Raw genomic sequence first — 25,164 nt, 5'->3', positions numbered from 1 at the left:
TGGCATACACAAATTAAGGGACATGCTGATGAATCACTTCCATAATTATTCCCGTAGTTTTGATGATTGTGTGCATTCAAATTTGTTTCAAGGAACCAAAATTACTCATTTGAGGAGCAGCCATTTTTTAGGGTTTATTAAACAGACTGTTTCTTTAAAAGAGTACCTGAAATACACCAATGAAATGCTATTTAAAACCTTGATAACAACAAAGTACACAGATAAAAATTAGATGATTATGTCATCACTTGTCTTCGTCATACTTTTTTAAAAAGTGTAAAGAGACTTCATGGACATCCTGTATTATCTGCTCAAATGCAGCAAAACTAACTCAAAGGCACAGGTGGGTCCATAACATTACAAAACACTCAGCCAATGGACAAGAGGCTTCAAGTAGAACAGTGGGAAGGTCTGCAATGGCTAAATAACATAAAGCTACATTTCTATCAGTGACAAAACTCCATGAAGAAATGCCACAAACAAGCAGCCTGGCAAGATAGAGCTGTTTTTATCTCTACTTTCTCCACATAACACAGACCGAACAAGAAAAAGACAGCAAACAGAACATTACCCTTCAAAACGAATGGTATTAAAGGAAAATTAGAGCTTAACATTTCCTATCAAAAATGACTACTGTAAATACTGGTACCAAAATATGCACAGCTGTCCTGAAGTTAATATCTTAAACTGAGCCTGCAAAAGCCCCGATCTGCCCTCAAGTACCCGTTATTGCGGCAGTCATCAATCCACTCCCTCATGACAGCATGGTAAGTGTCCAGATCGATGGAGACATCTTTGTGTTCTGGGTCCAGCATGTTACAAAGCTCTTCCAGTCCACTGTCTTCTGAGGAACGACAGGTGGTGTGTCGCAAATAGTCCACAATATGAGACACATAAACCTTCCCTGGAAGAGCAAAGAGTATTTCAGAGAAAAATCATATCTGCTTCCTTTCTTTTAACACTCATATGTTGTAGAAATATGTTTTGTTACAGATGTAGGCGTAGAAGGGAAGTGCTGTGTGACCACGGTGATAATTGTGATCCACTGTTTTAGTAGTTGTGTTCACACATTTCTCTGTGCAGATTTGACTGTTTTCAAAGTGGTCTGCACTCTACCAATGCACTCCTGTCCCATTATGAAGCTACCAGACCCCTCAGGTCATCTGCATCTGTTTTTTTATTTTATTATTATTATTATTTTTAATCAGTTCCAAGAGTCAAAACAAGACATGGAGAAGCTGCATTCAGCTTCTATACTCATGTCTGGAACAAACTCCCAGAAAGCCTCAGATCAGCTTATTTAAATTGAGGTAAAAGATCCACCTGTTCTCCGCTGCATTTCACTAGCTTTTATTCAAAGTTATTTTAGGTTCATTTCAATTCCAAATCTGCATGTTTCTTTACTAAATGTCATTTTTTTCCCCCTTGCTTTCATGTTTTTACTTTTAAATTATGCTTCTATTTTTTTCTTATGTTTTATTGTCTCTGTACTTCAAATCACTGTTGTTGAATTGTGCTATATAAATAAACTTGCCTTGCCTTACCAGGAATGTTCCACTCCACTGGTCTGAACTAAGCGTTCAACGCCCTCATCTTTCACAGTTCATGAACATAGGTCAACAACATCAATAACATGCAAGCCCACAAATGAATTTCTGCATTTGTTTATCTAAAGTCTTCCACTCCAAAACAGTACAACACTAGTTAGATAATTCTCTTTAATATTGAGAAGCAAATATCTGACAGCTATTCTTTCATACAATCTCATAGTGAGGTTATTATTAAGAATGACTCAGAATAATCATTTAGGAGACTTTGGAAAGCCATTGCCTCAGTTTTGTATTTTCCTACTGAATTTTTTATATGACCTTGTTATCATGAAGGTGAGAGAACATTGTTTCAGTTCATTATACATCCATATATGAGGACTTGACAAATAAAATGTGTCTGAATGTTAAAATATTCCAACATGGCCTCCTACTTACACCTTGCAAGTGATACCCTCCGCTTCATCTGCAGGATATGGCTCAGTTCAGAAAAGCAATAAAGAGTTGGTAACACAGAAACATCAGAGCAGAGCAGCCCGTATTCCAGCTGTGTCTGAATAATTGTGCTTTCATTTTATTTAGTTGGGCACAAAAACTGTTCCATCAAGTTGGCGCTGAAAAGTCAAGTCGGTAATTACTTCACTCGCTTAAATCTCTGGAAACCTGCTTATTTTGTGTGAAAAAGGATTGCCTCGTGTGATTTGATCCCTTTGAATTAATTGGTGCTTGTTCAAATGTAATCCAACAAAGGGCTGACAGACTTTAAAAGTATTCTGTTATTTTCTTAATTTCTCAAAAAATTACTTGGAACTGAATAACAAATCTACACCAGGTATTCAGTCTATTTAAAACACTGACTGACTTGTCTGTAAAATTTCTCTCACAGCATCAGAGTTTCCTCATCAGCCATGTCTCCTAATGGGCTTCCGTTGTTCAGGTCACCTGTGTGAGAGGACTTTATATATTAATCTGATCATTCTCAACAACAGTGATCAGATTGCAACATGGAACTTTGCATATTGATAAGAGAATTTTAAATCATCTCAACAACAGCAGTGATCCAGATGGAACATCTGCATATCTAACATCAGGAATCATTGATATAATTAGCTGTCATGGTGACTAATTGTTGATAATGTCGATAACAGCTAAATTAATGAAGAGCATTAAACTTCAGACTGAATGAAAATATGAATGTTATTATTTTAAAGCTGTTAATTTCTGTTGCAAGTAACTTCCGAATGAGTGATGATGAAAGACTGACCCAGGTGATTTGCCTCAATCTCCATTGCAGCTGCTTTGTTGTAAACCCAAATCAAGCTGAAGTTGCTTGTTATGGTTTTGTTTTTCAGGCAGGGTAATGGGGAAATACCAGATTAATCACATATCACAGTTTCTGAAACAACCTTCTGTTTGCATTCCTGCCAAGATCTTCATATATTTTCTGTCTGAATGTCTGAGGATCATTTAAAAACACCAATGTTATCGCAATTGTTTCTTAGTCTTATTTGGCCTTTATCGCCAAAAACTTTCACTACTCACCTTTAACAACAAGTAACTCCTGAATTTTAACGGTTTAATCAACCTTTCATTTTTTATGTCTGGCCAGTTTTTTTAGACATTCTTCTACAATCACCCACAACAGGCGAAAATGCTCAATTTGGTTTATTCTTGGACTAAGTGAAACCTGAACTGGATCTTGACTTATGTCCAGACATTGTACAGAAAGTAAAAGTTAAATGGAAGGAAATGGAAATCCTTCATAAAACATTAAAATAATCCACCATCAGGCTGGTGTTCGACTTACTGGAAAACCATCACATGATGGAGCAGATGATAGCAAGCGTGTGGGTGTGTAAGCAAGAGTGGGCGTACCTCTACGCTGTGTGTCACAGGCATGAAATATGGTATCGAGCAGATTCTCTTCACAGATGAGACTGATTTCTGCCATATTCTTCCTGTTTTCAGAGGCAACTGAGGGTCCTGAAGAAGCATGAAAACAACACACACACAAAAAAGAGACTGTATCTAACTGTGCAGCACAGAAGGCACATGACACATTTTCCTTCAGGCAAAGTAATAACGAACAGAATAATGGCCAGACATCATTTATTAAGACTCAGTGAGGGAAAAGTCATTTTAAGGCTAAATCTATTCAGCTTTTCTTTATGATTATTAATCCAGCCATGATTTACTAAGATTTTCTTTATTCCCAGGAAAATCTTTCCACTTTGTTTTTGCAAAATCAATTTCCTCTAAGAGACCAAATCAGAGACAATACATAACAAATTTAGTTGTATTCATATAAAATACACATTCAGAAAATTACTGCTGGCTAATTCTGAGCGGTTTTTCTTCAAGGCCCCTAAAAGATCACGACAAGCCAGAAAGTAGACAAAGAAAGTCTGAGGGTGTCCTGGAGTATTTGAGGAAGGCTGCACGGTACTAGAAAAAAAAGAAAAAAAATATAGGGATTTTCAACAGATGACTTGAAGAGCAAATTAACTATGCTGCACTCCTGACATCTTATTGGAAATTGACCTGCACTGATCTTACCTTCTTTTACATTAGCAAGAAACAAACTGTGTGTCAGGTATTCTTAAAATTTATTTGAAAAAAACAAAACAGTAAAACAAATGGTAATTTGTTTCCTATGTTGCAGGACCTGCAGTGTGACGATTGCACACACATACATTGTGATGTATTGTGCAGCTCTAACTGGGAGTATAGCAACAAACCTCTGACTTTGTGGGGTGCAGTCTCTGTGGATTACGTTTCACTTCCCATAGATGCCACGATGTGTGATCATACAGATACCTGAGGAGTTTGAAGGCCAGGTAAACACCTCAGAGTTCTTATGTTCTTATTGTGAGATCTTACTAAAGAGTGTTAATGGGTCTTGGTGCAGTGTTGCTGGAGGACTCTGCAGCTGTATGGATGGATTTTGCCATGTGGAGCATGCGACTGGTCCCATAATTGGATGCAATCAGTTGGTTTCTTTTATAGGATATGTATGAATTGGCTCGAAATGATGTGTATGTTGATTCGTGTATGTAAAGTGCCCTGTGACAACATTGCTGTGAAATGGCGCAATACAAATAAAGTTGAATTGAAGTTGAATTGTATAATGTTAAGGTAGGTGGTGATAAAAGTTATATCCATGTGAATACTAGAATGCAGGTTATTCTAAATTAATATTTCATTTCAAAATGGGCAAAATTACTTTTCCTGTCAGTGGTTTTGGAGATGCAGCTCATCAGGGTACAAATATGTCATTAACTCTGATGAGAAAATATGGTTATTTAGTTAGATATTAAGCTTTTTTGTAGAGATTTTAATGCTGGCATAATAATTTATCCCAGTTTAAATTAAAAATTATTGCATTTGCCCATTTCATTAAGCGGCTCGATTCCTCCTCAGCATTATCATCTTTCTGCTACATCTCTGCAGCAGATCCAAATGCTCCTTATTTGAAAGGAAAATGTTGAGTAAATTACAGTGAACACTTTTAGGATTTAGTAAACATCCATATTATATTTAAAGGACTTCTGTCAAATACAAAATACTTTGCATGAGACTTATTAACTCCTGATCTGAAAGCTCAGGATCAAGCTCCTTCATGAATCACAGTAATTTTCTTTTGCTGTTGTTTTTGACAGTCAGGATTTAAAAAAAAAAAAAAAAGGCTGACCCCTACCGTCATCTCCCATGGAAAGCCTTTTCACCACCAGAGCTGGGTAAAGCAGCTCACATTCAGTTGAACTTGTTGCATCTGCAGAGCAAAAGTTGAGATTGTAGGAGATGGTGCTGTGGCTCGGGGTGAAGGTACGAGACAGAGGCGGGCTCTTTGTTGTGGTGTCACTTTCAGACTGCACCGAGTGAGGTCCTCGTGTGAATGTAAAATAAGGGGAGTCCTTCGACTGGCCTGCTGGTGTTGAACAATGCCTCTGCCATGTCTTAATTTGTCTTAAATCTTTCCCATCAGCACCCCTCCTCTCCCCTAGAGTGCTTGTAATAGTGTATGTGATGTTTGCTGCGGTGGAAGAGTTGCAAGTCGGAGTTGAGACAGGGGTCGATGGACCCAGGCCACTCCTCTGAGAAGCTGCTGAGCTCTGCATCCCCATCCCTCTCTCCTCCTTCACCCTCTCCCCCTTATCTCTGTGAAAGGTCCCCTTCTTCAGGATGCTTTCCAGGTTGTGCCTGAGGCCGCACTGAGGGCTGTCGTAACTGCTGGAGGAAAGTTTGGGAATCTGGAAAGGTGAATTAGGTTCTCGATCACCGCGCCACTGAATGGTCTGAAGCTTGCGGCAGATACTGTCCACGGGGTTGTGACGACGCGAAGACTGAGAAGTGTAATAGTCCATGCTGTTGATGGAGGGGCCGCAGTACTGGCTTCCTGACTAGAGGAGAGGCTGAAGTCTGCGGAAAGAAGAAAAGATTTATTTGCATCATGAATTTAAAGAAACAGACAAATGAACAGGGGTTTAAAGAAGAAAAGCTGATGGAAGTTTAGTGTAGAAATAAAGTGCCAACTTACAGATGATGCTAAGTTTTTTTTTCTTATTTGTTTTCAAACAAATATGGAAGCTTAGGTCATTACGTCAGGCATCAGATGGCTTCTTAGTGCTTTGCTGTGGCACTTCTTTGATAAACCTCTGCACTGTCACAAGATTTATTTCTATCCAGTAATGCATTAATTTTTTCTTTAACTAAAATTTTCCATTTAAGATGGATCCAACCATCGTACAATGCCTTCTCCAGCACATCCCAGGAATTCTCAATGGGGTTCAAGTCTGGACTCTGTGACGGCCAGTCCATGTGTGAAAATGATGTCATACTCCCTGGAGCACTCTTTCAGAAGAATCCTGACTTTGTCATTTTGGAAAATGTTTGCGTCACTAGTGAAGAAAAAAATTCATTGATAGAAGGAGCTCGTCATTCAGTATATTCAGGTAGTTTAAAATTATTTCGTTTTGGCATTTCTTTTACTGATATAATTGAAATCCTTTATAAAGACATAAATAGCTCTATAATAAATCAAACAAAATACAACAAATAGATTTGAGATAAAATGTGAAATGAGACCCAGTTTCTCTCTTCCCATTTCTTTTGGAAGGGACGGTCTTTGCTATGTGCAATGTGGGCAACCTTTTTGGTAGGGAGCGTCACCACTCCCTACGAGTGACGTGATTATGCATGTAATGAAACACTTTTTATCATCCTCTTGCTAATATGCTGCTACTTAACCACAGAATATATTAGTTTGTGTTTGCAACACAACATGTGCAGGTTCACATGTTAGTCTGGGACTTTGGTAAACAATAGTACATCCTGACTGGAGTATTTAATGCTATACATGGGTCTATGCCTACTTACATCACTAATATAACATTCATGTGATGTCAGAATACACTGACATGACATTTTGGAAGCTTTATGATGCTTTTTGAATAATTTGTAGTTTGTTATGCTTAGTTAATAATGTGATGTTAACAAACGATAATTTGTGCATTATTATGGTTTATTTTATTTGGGTAAATGATGTATGTTAAGTAAGATCTAATTTACATATAGTAACTTAATTGTAAATTCAGGGGCACTTCTGAAATATTTTAAAGCAGCTCCAACTGGCCAAATATGTCCAAAATGTCACAGGCATCTCTCTCTGGACTTGCCATTATCAGCATCGATCATACAACTGCACAACAGATATCATGATGATGTAAATGATGATTTTTCATCATCAAACGTCAGAAAAGTCAGGTTTTAGATTACATTTGCTCTTTCATGTGGTCAAGCACTGCCTGATGACCCAAACACATTTTAATGCAAGTTGTAAATAGTTGTAAACAACTTTTGCATTTAAAAATATATTGAATAAAACATCATCAATAATGTAATATGCTTGTGTTGTGTATGCATGTGTGGTGTTGGTGGTGGCATGATAGGTGGTTTGCCCAGGGCGCCAAACTCGTCAGGACCGCCTCTGTCTATTGGTCACAGAACTACTGGCATTAAGTGTTTTTCAAGATCACAAATTAAAAGATTTAAAGATTTTTGACAGAGAAATTAAAATTGCACAACTGGCAAATGCCAATTTTACTTCTGCAGGATAAAGAACAAGTCTCTCTTGCTTTAACATTGGATGAGGAGCTTTCCCTTGCGTCAGGTCTGAGGCTTAGCATCTCAAAATGTGAAATTTTACTAACTGTGAAACTTGTGGATATCTAGGAATTCACAAAACCAAAAATGCAACAGACAATAGTTAAATATACATCCAAGTAAGCCAAAAAAAAAAAAACAAAAAAAAAAACAAAAACAAAAAAAAACCCCAAACAAAATAAAAAACCAAACATGATAAATTCTTGGTTGCAAAGAGACTTAGGTAGATAAAACTCTTATTTAAGGCAGATAGTCTCATTTTGTTTATCTGTCTCTTTCACTGTTTATCAATGATAGGATATTTAAAGAAATAATTCAAAATTCTGCTAGATTTTATACGGAAAAATAAACCACATAAACTGAAAGGAATGAGGTTCTCTCAAAAATATCTATGTAGAAAAACTTCTCAAGGACCACATTGTTTTCAGCGCCATGGCAACTAAATGTAGAGACGTGCTGGAAAACCCAAACATGCGTTCATATGAAGAAGGAAAAACTGCGGAGCTAACTTGTGTGTCTCATGGATAATTAACACTGTAAAACTGTAAAAAGCTCCGAAAACATGAAACAGCCCCTTTAAGAGAGGTAAAAGGATGGTTAAGTCCTATTTCAGACTGCATACCAGCACGGAAGTGAATTAGAATAATATCCATATGTTCGTCTCATTGGTGAGAAAGAAGCAAGAAAGCCTTATTTAAATTTCTGCATTTACATTAGTTTTGTTTTTTTTTTTTTTTTTTTAAGAAAAAAGGAGGCACACACACAAATTTGTTTTCCAAATTAGGAAATTAGGAAAAACAACCAAGTAAGTTTTAAATGATTTAGAAAACATTGTAATATTTTCCGGAAGCGAGTTTGGTCTACCAAATCAGCAGGAAAAAAAAACAACAAATTATAAAAAGATTAAATAATCACAGAATAATTTTCATATTAAAAAATTTTTAAAAATGCAAAAACAGACATACCTCGCTGTTTTTCCTTCTCGTTTATATCTTGCATAAACGAGAAACAGTTTATTTAACTCCTTAATCTCAACTACGCAAACGTCCTCGCTGAAATGTTTGGTCAGACTCATAACGTGAGCACGTGCGCAGGTAGCGGCTGTCTCTGCGCGAGACGCCCGGAATTATAACCTGTGCAGGAGCTCCTGCCGGGGAAAATGAGCCAGCACCCCCTCCCTGTGGCTAGAGGAAGACATGACACCCTAAATAGCTGGAATTTTATTTATTTATTTATTCATTTTATTCATCTATCTATCCATCTATCCATCTGTCTATCTGCCTATCTATCTATCTATCTATCTATCTATCTATCTATCTATCTATCTATCTATCTATCTATCTATCTATCCATCCATCCATCCATCCATCCATTTCGGGCAAAAACCTGGACATGAATTTGAAGCAGCAATATTTTAACCAACTCCTCTGCAATATGTCGATGAGGCCTTCAACTGTTCACTCAAAACCGACAGAAAATCTCCCATATCACAACACCATGAACGTCCAAATCAATTCAAAATAAGTCAAAAGATCAAACTAAATTGGTTAATGTGATTTTTGGTGCCTGCACAATACAATGGTTCGACTGGTTTCCACCCCAGCGAGCAGTAAGCGGTTTAACTTAGAGGCGCAAAGCCTGCTTTAGTTCATCACAGTGCCTTAGGGTCAGACGTCTCCTCTGCTCTGAAGGTAAACCACCTAGTAGTGCATTGCTGCATGTATTGGTTGTGTAATATTAGTATGAGCAACTACACATTAAATAGCGTGTGTTAAAAAGACAATGTATTGCTGTAAATAGACATTCTCCTCTATCCTTAAGTCATAATTAGCTCTGGCAGTATTCCTCTTACACCTAGATTTTAAAATATATCTTCTGAGGTGTCATGTCTCCATCAGTGAAATTAAAATTATTTCCTTTTTTTATGGCCTTGTATGACTGTATTGCTCAGGATGATTCATTTACTTACAGGGAAACAACCTCCTCTGTTCACTATCCATATGGCTGACAGCATACAAAGCTTTAAGGTAATGATAGCAGTTGTGTTAATGTGTCCTGTTGGATTGCTGTATACAGTATCCGCAAAACAAGTCTGTGTGAAGATCACTGCCTAAATGATTAAAATGACTCCAATGTGTCTTACCCTCAGTAACTGTTCCAGGTGTAGCATCTTGATTGTTCCTCAGTTTCTTGACACTTAAAAATCCCCCCTGTTGCTCCACGTGGAAGATATTTCAGCACCACAGCTTGCCGTCATGCTACCAAGAGTGGTTGCTGTGGGGCTTTTCGAGCCACAGTCAACACCATTTCTGTTGTCACAACACGCAGATGAGAAATTAACTCAAAGACATGGCAGCACTTGATTCAATCTGCTTGTTGTTTAGGATTGGATTGAGCTCTCAGTTTCAATGTCAACACTGTGATATCCATCCTGGTCCCCTGTTGTTACAAGGGAAGGGGGTGGAGGAGGGTATCCAGCGTCCACTCTGGTACTTGTCCTCCTCTTGCTCCTGCACAGCCTGGTCAGCAGAATCCACTTTCCCAGCTCACGCTAAGTAGCTGGAGCTTTGCTTGTTTTCTGACCCTGAGCGTCTGAGCAGTAGACAGCAGGTTCAGATAGAGATTAGAGTGGACATGTGCAGCCAAAACACACACACACACACACACACACACACACACACACACACACTCCTAGGGAGGAGTTTTGGCTTTTGTTATTTTACATTTGTGTCCATACTTTTGCTTCCATTTAAATGAGTTACTGCATTGTTTTCACAGTAATTTACCTGTTATATGGACCACGGTTTAAACTATAGTGTTAAATTAAACCTGTTCCACGCCACTTTGATTAGTACATAAAACACATTTTATATGAATGCAGTGAACTTGATTCCTCCTTTACTTTACTGTTCTCTTATGCATTCACTCAGATTCATATTTACAGCCATATAATCCCAGTCAAACTCCACCTGCACTATGTGTGCATTATCAGTGATACGCAGTGAAAAAGGATTATGGGTCATTTGTCGAACAAAGAGCTCCGTCACTGTTCCATGACTGCCAGGCCTGCAGCGGTTGTTTCACCAGGTAAGAGGTCAAAGTAGCTGTGAAGTAAAACAATGAGATTGTCTGTGTGTCTGTAGATCTAAAAAAAGACAGGAAGTCACAACAAACAAACTAAATGTGAGTTTTCAAAAAAGCATTTAAAAAGACTGCGTTACTCTGACAGATGTCTTGTGGTACTGTATTGTACTGTAATCTGGGATTACAGTGCAAGTAAAGTTCTGCACCAGGAGGGAGGATATGAAGGGCCGGTCTAATCCGAAGAGATAACTGACTGCTGGGCAGCTGGAGGTGTCTCTTTAAACGAGGGATCACATGACTTAGTCTTGGTGGACAGCAGGAAAGAACAGCTCTTCCAACTGTCTCTGTTTTTCTTCTCTTTCTCACAGAGCATCATAAATCTCACACATCCCTCAGATTGGCACTTCTGTAACCTGAATGATACACATCCTGTGCTATTCTGCTCTTATATTATTAGAAAAAGTAGATGTTTCAAGACAATGGGAAGTGAACTGGTCACACTTCTGACCTTTGTTTAAAAAAGAAAAAAAAAAAAATCAGATAAAGCTGAGATAATTTGGAACATGAAAATGACAATATTTATGGCATATTCTTTAGTTTATACATCATTTCATTCCTTGAAGAAAGTTTGAAAAATAAAACTTTAACCAATTTATAATGTTTCTATTTGTTTTCACAAGATGCGAGAAACGTTTGGCATTGACATGTTTAAGGTGATAAGTTTTTTTTCTTTATTTTTGCTGAAAATACATTCTGTAAATGTGCAACAATACACAGTTATTTTGGTTTTATTTTTCCTTTCAAAACTATTTGTATTTCCTTTATGGGACAGGTCCGGACTGCATGCAGGCCAGTCCTGTACCCAAATCCTCTTCTTCCTGTGTCATTCAATTCAATTCAGTTCAACTTTATTTATATAGCGTCAAATCACAGCAATGCCATCTCAAGACGCTTTACAGACAGAAAAAAAAACATAATGAAGGCCCATTCATAATAGCCTATATAAGGAAACCAACAGATTGAGTTCGAGGGTCCAACTCAATCTCCCATCCTGAGCAAGCACACTGGCGATGGTGGGAAGGAAAAAACTCCCTTTTAACAGGAAGGAAACCTCCGGCAGAACCCGGCTCAGGACAGGCAGCCATCTGCCTCTGCTGTGTGGGGGGAAGAGGACAGAAAGACAACAGACAACAGGAACTGCTACTCCCAGCCAGGGAGACCTGCTGAGACAGGAGACATACATGTTAAGAATGCAACACTGTTATTGCGGGGGGGGGGATAAAAGAGAGAGATAAAGAGAAAGAAGCTCAGTGTATCAGGAAATGTCCCTCAGCGGTCTAAACCTATAGCAGCATAACTAAGGGATGCTAACCATCCCTAGCTATAGGACCTATCAAAAAGATAAGTCTTCAGCCTAGTCTTAAAGGTGGGGGGGCTCTCTTATTCCATAAGAGAGGGGCCTGATAACCAAAGGCTCTGCCTCCTGCTCGGCTCTTTGAGACTCTAGGAACCACAAGTAAGCCTGCAGTCTGGGAACGAAGTACTCTGCTTGGTATATAGGAACTATGAGGTCTTATATACATAAATATATATATATATATATATGTATATATATATATATATATATATATATATATATATATATATATATATATATATATATATATATATATATATATATATATATATAGATAGATAGATATATTGTTCCACACAGAAAGTCCTCGTAGCTTCACAGAGTCTGCTTGTGAGCTGGCCTGCTGCTTGTCAGTGTGGCTGGACATGCCCCAACAAGTTGCAACAACATTAATTCTCCACCAGCAGAGGGTGCTGTTGGACTTTGACCTGTAGGGCTTTCTTACACGGAGAGCTTTATATGGAAGGAGAAGGATTTTAAAATCTATTCTAGATTCAACAGGCAGCCAATGAAGAGAGGCTAAAATTGGCCTTGCATACTGTATAGAATGTGATTGCACATTGTCTTGTTGAAAAATGCATGGATGGTTAGGATGATTGAAATAAAATGCTGACAATGTTCTCTTTCTGTTCTGTGTTTTAAAACCAGGCAGCTGACCTGGTTATCCAGCTGTCCTCTGCTCCGAAGGCCAAATCCAGTGTTGTTGACTTTGGGACAGTCTTCACAGACCACATGCTGACCATAGAGTGGAGTGCAGCGGAGGGATGGCAGGCTCCGGTCATCAGGCCGTTTGGAAACTTGTCACTCCACCCGGCCTGTTCATCACTGCATTATGGCATTCAGGTGTAGAAGCGTTCAGAAGTAGACAGGAAGGGCAAGGCCAGAGGGATGGCCTGGAAGGTGGTGGGAAGTGGGAGTGGCTGTGATTTCAATGTACAGGCCACCCCTAAAATCTGACATGTTTTACATGATCACAGATTTGGTGAGCATCATTTTATTTGATGTTTTTAACATTTTTCTCTTCGTGTCAGTTGTTTGAAGGCTTAAAAGTGTATCGAGGTGATGACAGTCAACTGCGCCTCTTCAGACCGATGCTAAACATGAGCCGCATGGCAAACTCTGCGAGGAGGGCATGTCTACCTGTAAGATGGACACAAAGCAGAAACAAGAACTCAATCGACACTGATAACCACATAACACCTTGTTTTATGTTGTCTTTTGCCTTTTTCCCACCTCCAGACCTTTGATCAGTCAGAGTTGCTGGAGTGTATCAGGAGGTTGGTAGAGGTGGATCAGGACTGGGTGCCTCACTCAGACTCAGCCAGTCTGTACATAAGACCGACATTTATTAGCACTGAAGTGAGGACAGTCTCAGAATGCTGCAGATCTTTGAGGAAATGAAAAGTTTTTAAATGTTAAAAGAGCTTTCTTTTGTTTCTCCCCTTCATGTGACAACGACAGCCCTCTCTGGGTGTTAAGAAGCCTTCCCGTGCCTTGCTGTATGTGATTATCAGTCATGCCGGCTCTTACTTCAGCACTGAGGCAGGAGCCCTCTCGCTGTGGGCCGACCCAAAGTACACACGGGCTTGGAAAGGAGGAACTGGAGACTGCAAGATGGGAGGGTATTGCATTTGTTGGTTTATAATCTGCTTTATATACTTTCTCATTCAAACATATGTTCTAAATATGATTAGATCTTCCAATTATAAAGACAATGAATATGCTGCAGTCTAAACAACATTATGGCAGTAGGTGTTCTTGATTCTGCAGGAACTATGGATGTTCTCTTTTCGCTCAGTATGAGGCAATGGATTATAGATGCCAGCAAGTGCTGTGGCTGTATGGAGAGGATCACCAAATCACTGAGGCAGGAAGCATGAACATATTCCTGTACTGGATCAATGAGGATGGAGGTGTGCATCCTATGCATTTTACTGAGTATTGTTTGGATTATTTTTAATGTGTAAAATAATGTCTTGTTTTATTAGAGGAGGAATTAGCAACTCCACCACTGGATGGCATCATTCTCCCAGGTGTCACCCGACAGAGCATCCTGGAACTAACCAGGAAATGGGTTAGAAAGATAACAATTAGTAAAAAAAAATCATACTGCTCTGATAAGACAAAAAGAAACCTTATTCAGCACTGATGATACACCCTGTAAAGTCAACATGGACATTTACATTTTCTGAAATGTTGCGTTTAATGTTAAATGTTAAATGTTGTGTTTAAGGTTGAGATAAAAGTGACAGAATGCTACCTCACCATGGGCCAACTTTGCCTTGCTCTGGAGCAGCAGCGTGTCAAAGAAATGTTTGGCTCTGGCACTGCCTGCATGATCTGCCCCATAGGAAACATTGTCTACCAGGGAAAGGTAAGAAAGAGTCACAGGCAAACTTTTGTTGTCATACAAATAGGTAAAAAATGAAAGGAAAACATTTAACTGAATCCATCTGCAAAAAGATCAGCCAGCTTTGTTTTCTTTTCTTAGACTGAATGTACATTTTTCTAAAATAGCTATATACTGTAGTGTATTTTTTTTGCTGAAAAAATGGCAAATATAATATAATATAATATAATATAATATAATATAATATAATATAATATAATATAATATAATATAATATAATATAATATAATATAATATAATATAATATAGTTCCAAAAAAAAGGTGATCCAGACCACCACCAAAATTAAATCAGTTCTTCCTTTTTACATTTCCAACAACTCCTGAAAATTTCATGAAAATCTTTCCATAACCTTTTGAGTTATCTTAAACAAATATAGACAAACAGACAAACGTCGGTAAAAACTTAACCTCCTTGGTGAGGTCATAAAAGGAATCTTGAAGGAATTTTTCACCAGAGGAATGCTAAATGGCTTTTTTGACTTCAAAAGCTGCTCAAACAAGTCTTCATCATGCACTGCAGAGTCCAACTTGATCTCAAATAGACAGAAAGACACTGGGCACATCACTGTGGCCAGTCACTCCATATTTTTCAGCAGCTGTAGGCGACCATGAATGTCAGGTTTCTGAATAGGAAAGGAAATCTGACTATTATCAGTGTCGTGTTCAAAATGAATCAATGAATGCTTTATTTCAAACATGTGCAAGAAAGTAAACTGAAAAAAAAAGAAAATAATCAAAAACTATTCAACTTTACCAACTATTAAATCAACTATTAAAATGCATAAAATAATATTCTATTCTATTCTACAGTAATTTAGCAGACAGTTTTATCCAAAGCAATATCACTGTTTACAATAAAATCTAAAACATCAAGCACATGAAGCAGTACAAAATTTAGACTAAAAAATTTTTAAAAACAGTTTGTATTATAAATGTGTTTGCATGTCTGTATGTGTAGACAAGAGATGTGTACGTGTGTGTGCGTGCATGTGCACAGATCACTTTGTGCGTGCGTCATTGATTGGGATCTGGATTTGTTGCATTTAATCTTTACAGACCTGTTGCAGTTTCAGCCATCCCTCTACATGCTCTGTCACCTCTCGAGTTCACATGGTGTAATGTGTTCCGTAGCTTCATTCCGATCACTGAAAAGGATGGTTGACCAAATGCAGTTTGATGCTCTGCGATGAGCGAGACTTACTTACTGCAACCCTTGTCCCAACTCCTCCACTTTATTTACGCTTCCAGATACTATTTCTTGTGCAATATTAATTATAAGGGAAACAGACTGTCTTTTGCTTCAAGATAACTTAAAAAAAAGTTAAAAAAAAAAAAAAAAAACAACAAAAAAACCCCAATTAGTCTTAAGGTAAATAAATCATCTATTTAAAATATATATCATGTTTTGAAAATTTACATTTTGATAAATTAGTGGACTCATTCTCAGACTTTATGAAGTTTATTGCTTTGATTTATGATACTACTAACTAACTGTAACATGAACTGTTTTCTTGAAACTGCCAGAGCCCCGTGGCTTCTTATTTTCATAACATATTGTGTTTACTTAATATTCAGCATGCTCTTCTTATTTGTTCTATTAAGAAGATTACATAATTACAATATTAATGATTAAATTATTTAAATTATGTTTTAGAGCTTACAAATCCCCTGTCAGGATGATGAACTACTGCTGACTTCACGGATTGCAAAAGAACTGGCAGATATTCAGGTTGGTACACACACACACACACACACACACACACACACACACACACACACACACACACACACACACACACACACACACACACACACACACACACTCCCACAGAGGAAGCAATACAGAAGCACCTCAGCTTTGCAACAGCTGGTTGCACGTCTGTGTTCTTTACACTCCTATCACCTTCAGGATCCTCCATCTATGTACTAATATGTTGCTCTGATGTCTCCAGCAATGTGTCAAACTTGGTTTAACAGCATCTTAGAAAATACTAATCCAAGTGGAGGTGAGGTACTAGCAATGCAGAGAACAGGTTGCACTGAGGAAAAAACAAACAACAAAAAAAACAGAAAGTTCACGTTACTAAATTGAATAATGACTCCAGCTATGAAACCAACACCTAACCAACACCCCCCCCTCCATATATTAAAACCATCTTACATCTGCATTATTGCATTGCAGCACTGGTTATTATGCTCCTCGATAAAATTCTAATTATCAGTTTTCTGCAAGAACATCATAAGTCAGATATGTTATTAGAGACTGAGTAATGACTTGGTCATATGGCCCTGCTTACAAAAATGTTGAGTCTCCTCAGCACTGCAGGTTTATACAGGTTCATAATGTTTTTAGATGACGGCCTGATTTGTGTTAACGAATGTGTATTGCCATGCCGTGAACCTATTAGTTGACATAAAACTTTGAATGTGATTTTTTCCCTCAGTTTTATGAGGAAATGACCTTATATGGATGCGATTCTACGATTTGTGTAGATTTCTCATTAGTTGTATCTTTAAAAATTCTAGCTTGTGGTCTGTCCTCAGAGGTGACTTTTTCAACTAACTGTAATAGTCCACGTCAAAGCAATTAATTACAAATATTACATATAATGCCAAGCACAGAAAAAAGGTCTTGTTGGTTTTTAATACATCATGGTTAAAGTCAAATTGTTCCAGAAGAAGCTACGAAATTAAAATCACTTTAAGACCTAAAGTTAAAACGCTTTTAGCAAAGGCTTGTAATGTTGCATGTCTCACTCATGTAAGCAAAAAATAAAACTCTACACATGAATTTCAGTGGAGTAGGTGAACTGTCAAATCCATGCAATGTTTGAAGTTTTGCTTTATGTCACATTTATAAGAAAAAATTAGGACGATGAATTATTCCTGCAAATTGACGTCTTGGCAGTTTAAAGAGCAAAGTCTCACAGACTTTTTGCAAAACATAAAAAAAGAATTTGTGACAGATTCATCTTCTTGGGCATAGCTTTTTGTTTCATTGCAAGGGTGTGAACACAGTTTGATTCCAGCTCAGCACGTTTTACACTTTGACTTTGTTTTCAGCTGTTTGGTTTGTTTTCAGCATCAAAATGTACTTGGTTAGGGTTACTTGCTCAATGAAAACATAATGTCTTCCCTTGGGTGAAAAATGAAGTTTAGAGACTGCAAAAGCAAGTGTGCTTGTTACGCAGTGAAAATACTATCTTTAATTAACTAAGGCACTGAATACAAATACATGGACCCCAGAACAGACTGGTACATGGCAATGTGGAAAGAAGTAACCGAGGCAAGAATAAATGGAATCACTGACCACACGTCACCAGAATATCTGGCAGTGAGCTGTAAAACAAAAACAAGGAGTGTATATACTTGGGAAGGCAGTCAAAGCAGGTGGGAAGAATATACCAAGGGGACAAAGGCTGTTAGGAAAGTCTGTAATAAAAAAAAAAAAGGAAAAAAGGTGAAAATGAGAAAAAAAAATTGCAAACTTGAGGTAAGATGCAAAGAATAAAGGCAAAACACAAACCTTGAGGTATGCAATTTTGAATGTCTTGTGAGTTCACTGATGATTAATGAATGTTTTACTGTAGCAAATTACAACTTGTTTGAGTTTAAATTAGTGTTCAATAAAGACTCCCTATTTAATGTCTGTCAATCTGTTTAGTTAAATAGTTTGTCCCCTGATCTAAAGATTTTGTTTCTGAGGAGGTGAAGTCCCACTATTTCTCTCCTTCATGACGTTGAGATATGAACCGTTGGACACATGATTTTATACAAGGCTTTTGCTGCTTGAGCTCAAAGGAATTTCCTTCTTCATATGAATTCCACAAACTACACTTATTTACTTTCAATCACCCCAGTTTAGTTTGCTTTGGTTTGCGCAAAACAGAAAATATCAACAAGTTATTTCTACATTGTTACTGGATGTTTATGAAAGTCGGTTGCAGCAGCACAGTCATACTTTATTTTCACTATAATATGACACACTGGCAAGTTGTGTGTTCCAATATATCACCAGGTTTTTTCTATGTCAGTTACCCTTCACCTGGGACAGTCCGAACACATCTCTGCCTTTAAACCTGCATTCTATTAAATGGCCAATAGAGGGCGACGTCTTCACAAGGAAATTTTTCTAGCATCACAGCATCACTCTTCTTAGTACAGTTAGAGTTAATCGATCAACTCTGTAAGCAATTCTAAAATTTCTATGTTTTAAGTCACTTGTTTAGATTTTGCTTGCATACAACATGATTGTTATAAAATGCATTATGGTCCCATTTGAAATGAAATAAATAACAAGGCAGAGTAGACAGCAGGTAACTTGTAATAGACAAACTTCTTCAATTCTTTATCAGAGCTTTCTCCGTGTCGACCTCTCAACACTTAACACTTAAAAGAGACTGGAACCAGAACATCACACAAGAGTCAAATGTAAAACCTCGAACCAGAAACCTGCCTTTTTACAATAATTCACACATTACTTGCTAGACTGGGTTGTTCATTTAGGGTAAGATTGCTGTAATAGTCTGCTGTAAACACCATTAAGTCCTATCAGCAAATACATTTTTCCCATCTTAATAATCACCTCTAAACTCTTAGTTTATACGCTTATCGCTTAAACTATTTTTTTGTTTAGCTCTCTTTCTTCTTTTCTTGGCTTTCTGTTGTTTTATTTTCTCTGTCAGGCAATTAGCATTTGTACTCTCTTCATCATCGAAGATGTTTATGCATGTACAGGCTATAAATGCTGCACCTCCTAATGTGATATCATCTCCCTTTGTCCAAAGTACTTCAGAGCGTGAGCTGCAGAGAGCGACAGTTGTTGGCCTCATGTTGGAGCGTGCAGAGTGGGAGATAGGGGCAAGACAAACTCCTCAATTCTGTCTTTAAGCTTGTTGTAATTGCACAAACCCAATTATTGCCTCAGCCTTTTGTGATCTTCAAAGCCAAGATGCTGCAAATGAGGCCATGAACAAGTGAGAGAGGAGGCGGAGGAAGATTTGTGGGGGAGGGAGGGAGGGAGGGGGGCAGCGAAGCTTAATGAACAATAAAATCGACAAAATACTGGAAAATGCTGCGCTCCTTCTGCAATGCCGTTAAATCTGTTGATATTTCATTTGAAGAAAAGCAATAGTCCCCCCCCCCCCCCCCCCACCTCACACACATACATACACAGTCCTCCCTCCCATTACTCCCGAAGACAACATTGTGCAACAAACAAACGAGTGGTCTGAGGCAGCAGATGAAAGATGGGTTTACTAAGTCGCCCTGCTGTTCCTCTTTCAAGTTAATTAGAAATCACATTCTTTTGTTTCCCCTTCGCAGGCGTTTATTTACTTTCTCACTTCAACCATTAGAACAAATTTGCAACATGAGACACAAATAATTGGATTTGTCTCCTCGGCTGTCATGGATTGGGGAGCATTTTGTTTTGATTTTTCCTATAGTTCCTTCTTTTCTGTTGTGTTTAGTTCTGCTGTGACTTGAGTTTGCAGATTCGCTCGCAGATATTTGAGTTAATTTTTTCCATTTGTATTTTGCCCGCAAATAAGCATGAGATGCTGGAAAAGTTTAGTGCTTAGTGGCTTAAGTTTTTTGCTAATTTATTTATTTATTTGCCTATTTTTAATTGCTTGGAGTTGGAAGGTTTTAATGTAACCTTTGTGCAACCTTTGCTCTCTTACAGCATGGCCGCTCGCCAAGCAACTGGACCTTCCTCGTGTAGGACTGCATCAGTAGACTGAAATGACCTAATGGTTTGATATGATAAAAGACCAAAGAACCACAATGCATGTGCAGTAATATGAAAACATTGTGCAATAATTTGACTCTAAGAGCAACATGCAAGAACTTAAGTTGTTGCTAAAATGGCTTCAAGTGGCACATCATATTACATTTTATGAAACTTAAATTAAAGACAAACATGCAGCGCTCTAAAGTACGTAGGCTGATGTCTCATGCAATCTAACATAATAATTTCCAGTAACGCCGTCATCATTACTGGTTTATCCTACTTTTTGCTTACTTTTACAACCATCATGCAAGGGAGCGCTGTAGCTTTGAGACAAGATGCAGAAAAGAAAACAGGAACAGCTTTATATAATGTACAATACATGGAAGAACGGCAAAAGTGCTGGAAGGTGACTTGAGCTTGTGGGTCTGGTTCATTCTTTTTAAAAAGATGCAATAAAAATAATTTTCTCAGAGTATTTTAGAGGTGGACTTTTTTTCCCCACTGAAACAAAACTTGGAGGAGTTTGCTTCGCGTGAACACTAAAATCAGAGAACTTTGCAAACAAAGCTCTTATTAGTTTTAAGAAGTTTTCACTTCTCATGAAACTGCAGTCTGTGTCAAGCCTTGGTAAAAGCCAAAAAAAACTTCGACTGGATCCACGTTAGCTGTTATAATGACTCAAAGTAAACTGGTTGCAGTTTTAAATTCCACATTTAGACATTAAACTGTACATCTTATCTTCATATCATGATGGTCTGAGTGAGAGAGCGAAGACAAAAAAAAAAGACAGACAAAAGACAGAAAGCAACAGCTGTACAACCTGAACAGAGAAAGCAGATCAGCAGCTTGCTACACATCTAAAGAAACAGGACAGAAAACACCTTGCAGCGTTTTTAAGAAAAGAAAGCAGACAATCATCTGGAGCACCTTTACGAAGAAAACCATCACCACCATGGGACACCAAGAATACCCAGACCCAGCTGGACAACCACCAGGATTCCCCCAATCCTCCTTTCTGACCTTTGTTTTATTACAGTTGTTCTGTTTTATGATGCTTAATTAGTTTTTCTTGTTAAACTGCTGATGTAAAAGTGTAAAATCACATAAAACAGGGGTCTCAAACTCTGGTCCTTAAAGATCACTGTCCTGAAGGATATAAAGAAATAGGCTGTTATTTAGAACTCGAAGCAGGGAAACATCTAAAACAGGAAATAGGCCCTCAGACCGGGGCTGGAGTTCAACGACGTACAACAGAGTCAGTATTCATCAGTTGTTTTTAGATGGGAATTATTTTGTTCAAGACAAAGAATCTGTGCACTTAGATATCTGTATGTTGTGCTCCATTTTATTTATCTTGAGGAAACATAAAACAAATGAGCATTTGCTACTAAGTGGAAGCGAGACCTAATTTTTTAGACATGATGTCTGAAAGATGCGCCCTCGTTTCTACTCAGTAGCTTATTGTTTAAAAGTTTGAAGTTATGGAAGTAAAACTTTATGACTCTGGCTGTATGTTCGAAAATATTATAACACTGAAACATTAATCTTGAACCAGGCAGAAACAAGGCTGGATTATCCTATGGCCATTATGGGCACAGGCGCAGGGGCCCACATCCCGTAGGGGATACACCAGCAGTTTGGAAATTAAACAAAATGTACATAAAAGCCAGATAGTTACACCAAAGTGTCTAGTGTATTGCTACTGGTACCGCTGGCTGAGAGATGTTAGAAATGTGGTTTCACAGTGTATCATTCACAATTTTTACAATGTTATGGTGTGGAACGGGGCCCCAGGAACACTCTGGGCCCATGGGTCTGTGCACTTTTAATTCGGCCCTGGGTGGAAACCTCTCAGATGTATGACAGATCTAAACTGCTCTAAAAAACTGTACTTTAGGACAATGCAGCCCACAGAAATGTGAAGAAGCTAAGTCTATACAAAGCTATTGAGATTACTTGGCCAAGGAGTAAGTTTGACATGCCGCTTCGCCGTTCTATAATCCATCTATAATTTATTTTCCACTCGGATTCTTTCATTGCAGGTTCAGCCATCTTTATTCCTTGGTACATCATCTTTGTGGCAAACAAAACAGCATCAACTCATGCCCTTGTGGTCAAAACCCCTTGCTCTTCCGGACCACACATCTGACATACCCTCTTTATTTGCACGTCACCTGCCCAGGTAGCAATACAGCACCCCATAACAGCAGCAAGTTGAATAACAGTTGAACAATCAGCTCCTATAAAATGAGAAACAACTTTCTTCATCATTTGAAGACTTCATTGATGAAACCTCGCTTTCTGCACTCAGGTTGTCTGCAGTTTTTTTTGGTTGCATTTAATTGTAGGAATGATTTTGCCGGAGGAAGTCAAGTGGACCTCTGGAATATAAGTCCAGAATCCTCTCAGGAGTCAGAGCCAGGCTCTACAGAGACATTTCCACAATCCTTAATGATGTTGTAGAGAGCGTCCTACACACACATGTGCATGCACAGACACACACACTTAGAGAACCTGGAACAGAACCAAAGCCATCAGCATAATGGAGTCATAACAGTAAGCCATCAAACTGGAGAGCACTTGGCTGCACACACACTCACACACACACACACACACATACATACATGTGCTCAACATAATTCAGGACACACAGGACTATTTGGAAAAAAAAAATCATCTGAAGGTAAGTAGTATTCACAGTTAGACTAACCCCTCATTAATCTTGTTCATATCAGTGCATACCTTGAATGTGTGTGTATAAGTGTGTGTTCTTGTAAGGGGAAGCACACACGTGTGCTGGTTGAATTTAATGTCTTTGTGGAAACAACTAATTTTGGCAGCAGCTCCTTGTGTGCAGTGGCACAGCTGGTGTGGCACTAAAGCAAGACAACTGTACGCACACATACACACGTGCACACACACAACACTGAGTCTTGAAAATGCCAAACACCATCTAGCCTGCGTAATCTAAGCCACCTTCAATGTTTAAGACCGCTCTCCTTTCCTTTCTCTTGCCTCTATTGCAATTAAATGCTTCTAACAATTTGTTTAGTAATCATTAGTTATGGATTAGCGTCTAACGCGCTGTAATTCTTGCCCACAGGGATAATTAAAATTACATCTAATCTAATTTGAATATTATCTAGACAGGTGATTGTGTTGGGGCATGTTGGATGCTTTAATCAGAAACTGTCATGGGAGCGTCAAACAGCGAATAAGAATGGATTTTTCAGGGTCATTAACCTTGAGTTGACAAGTTTTTTGGAGAAGTATCATCAAGACCGATTGAATAAAAAGCATGCTGGCAATTTAGAGGAGTAGAGAGATTAACTTTCTTTGATAATAATTTCCCAGAAGTTTTAGTGCTTTCACATTGCGATTTAGGACGGAGTAGCATCGACACCCAAACAAAGCAATATCTAACTGCATGTATCAGTGTTAGCTTGATCCCTTTAAGTTTTATTATCGCTGAGAGTTCAGATTTGTTGCCAAAGAATCTCTCTTCCGCTCAGCTCGTATCTTTCCCAGCTCCTCCAGTTTTCTTCCCTCCCTCTGCCTCGCCGTCAAGCAGCCTAACACCACCACCACTCCACCCTCCATCACTGAAACCAGGGACCCTGTCAGGCCGCTCCCATTCAGCCTGAAGAAGGCGATGATGTTTTAATTGTCACTTCTCATTAAGGCAGCCGTGACATTCGAGCAGAGACAGAGGGGAAGCGGTGGGCATAATCAGGGGAAATTAAGAGAAAGAGAGAGGAAAGGAGAAAGAGAGAGATATGGCACCCATTCAGCCACTAAGAGTGGTATTTGGCTCAGAGCAGTGTGCCTCCCTCTCCTCCCTTTGCTCTCTCTCACCCGGCCAGGGCGTGATCTGATTTGACAAGCGCAATGGTGTCATATTGAGTTTGTCCAATTTGAAATTCTAATTAATGAACTCGGCGCCACTTTGTGTTTTTGTCGTTGTTGTTGTGTTCTTGGTCTTGTTCTTCTCCCTGTTCTCGGGTCAGTTTGTCTTCTATTTGTCTTTTCTTTCACTTTTTTTTTTCCTTCCCTCGCTCTTCCAGGCTCCTTTAATATGGATGGTATGGCCGCACCGCCGGTTGCTCTGGGTAATATTGTAATCTCACAGTACACCGCATGATATCAGTTGCTTAGGGTCACGCTATTAAAATCAAACTGTGTGTTTGTAGTTATTTTGTTTGTATTTGCCTCTTGAACGTATCGCACAGAATCTTAATGAAGAAACAAAAGGAGGAGCAATGACTTCTGATTGCTGATGCTGAAGGGCAGAAGAGAGGTCGTTTTTTCTTTCCAGAACATTAAACATTTATTATTTACTTTATATGAAATCCACCCATCCATTATATGTCAGTACAATGTGACAAGTTATTTTAAGTGCTGGACCTCCATAAACTAAAAATAGTAATGATAACAAAAAAGAATAAAATGAACCATTCGACAAATTTATAAGAGAATATTTCATAATAATGTCTGAATGTCTCTTTTGTTTTGTTTTTGTTGGGAAGTTTATACATTTTATGAAGATAAACTTCAAGATTTTTTTCTCTATAAATGATACAAATGATAATTCAGCGGTATCATTCTCAACCTGAGAAACCCGTCACATCTTTTCTCTCCAGCTGGTGGTGCTCTCTGCCCACAAACCATACACCTTGACACAGCTGTGTTCCACGGAGGGACAGATCTGTGAAAAAGGGAGAGGAAGTGAGTTTTTGGAGGCCCGCCAATCATGATGAAAAACCACTGCAGAACGAATCTATTTGCATGGCCATCTTAATCCATGAACAC

At 38.4% G+C, this 25,164-nt stretch overlaps 2 protein-coding genes across 2 annotated transcripts in view; one reads left to right on the top strand and one right to left on the bottom strand.

Moving 5' to 3' along the window:
* lrmp (lymphoid-restricted membrane protein) overlaps window positions 1-5,911 on the bottom strand; it is a gene marked incomplete at both ends in the record, with an annotated part of 30,348 nt that extends 24,437 nt beyond the window's left edge. The window contains 3 exons of the mRNA XM_079263142.1: window positions 724-904; window positions 3,423-3,530; window positions 5,245-5,911. Coding sequence (XP_079119268.1) covers window positions 724-904; window positions 3,423-3,530; window positions 5,245-5,911 — 956 coding nt within the window. The remainder of the gene's footprint in view (window positions 1-723; window positions 905-3,422; window positions 3,531-5,244) is intronic.
* A 3,798-nt stretch (window positions 5,912-9,709) lies between these two features.
* Window positions 9,710-20,346, top strand: bcat1 (branched chain amino-acid transaminase 1, cytosolic; the record flags this gene model as incomplete). The annotated part of the gene is made up of 10 exons (XM_079263271.1): window positions 9,710-9,736; window positions 12,859-13,053; window positions 13,242-13,352; window positions 13,450-13,569; window positions 13,672-13,832; window positions 13,981-14,123; window positions 14,199-14,284; window positions 14,444-14,584; window positions 16,276-16,350; window positions 20,308-20,346. The coding sequence occupies 10 exons, from the start codon at window positions 9,710-9,712 to the stop codon at window positions 20,344-20,346; spliced, it is 1,098 nt and encodes a 365-aa protein (XP_079119397.1).
* Between the last annotated feature and the right edge of the window lie 4,818 nt (window positions 20,347-25,164).

The sequence above is a fragment of the Telmatherina bonti genome (assembly GCF_933228915.1).
Source record: "Telmatherina bonti genome assembly, chromosome: 23".
In the NCBI taxonomy this organism is placed as follows: domain Eukaryota; kingdom Metazoa; phylum Chordata; class Actinopteri; order Atheriniformes; family Telmatherinidae; genus Telmatherina; species Telmatherina bonti.
Note: the sequence above shows the minus strand (reverse complement) of the source record. Positions and strands in the feature narration are given on the sequence as shown.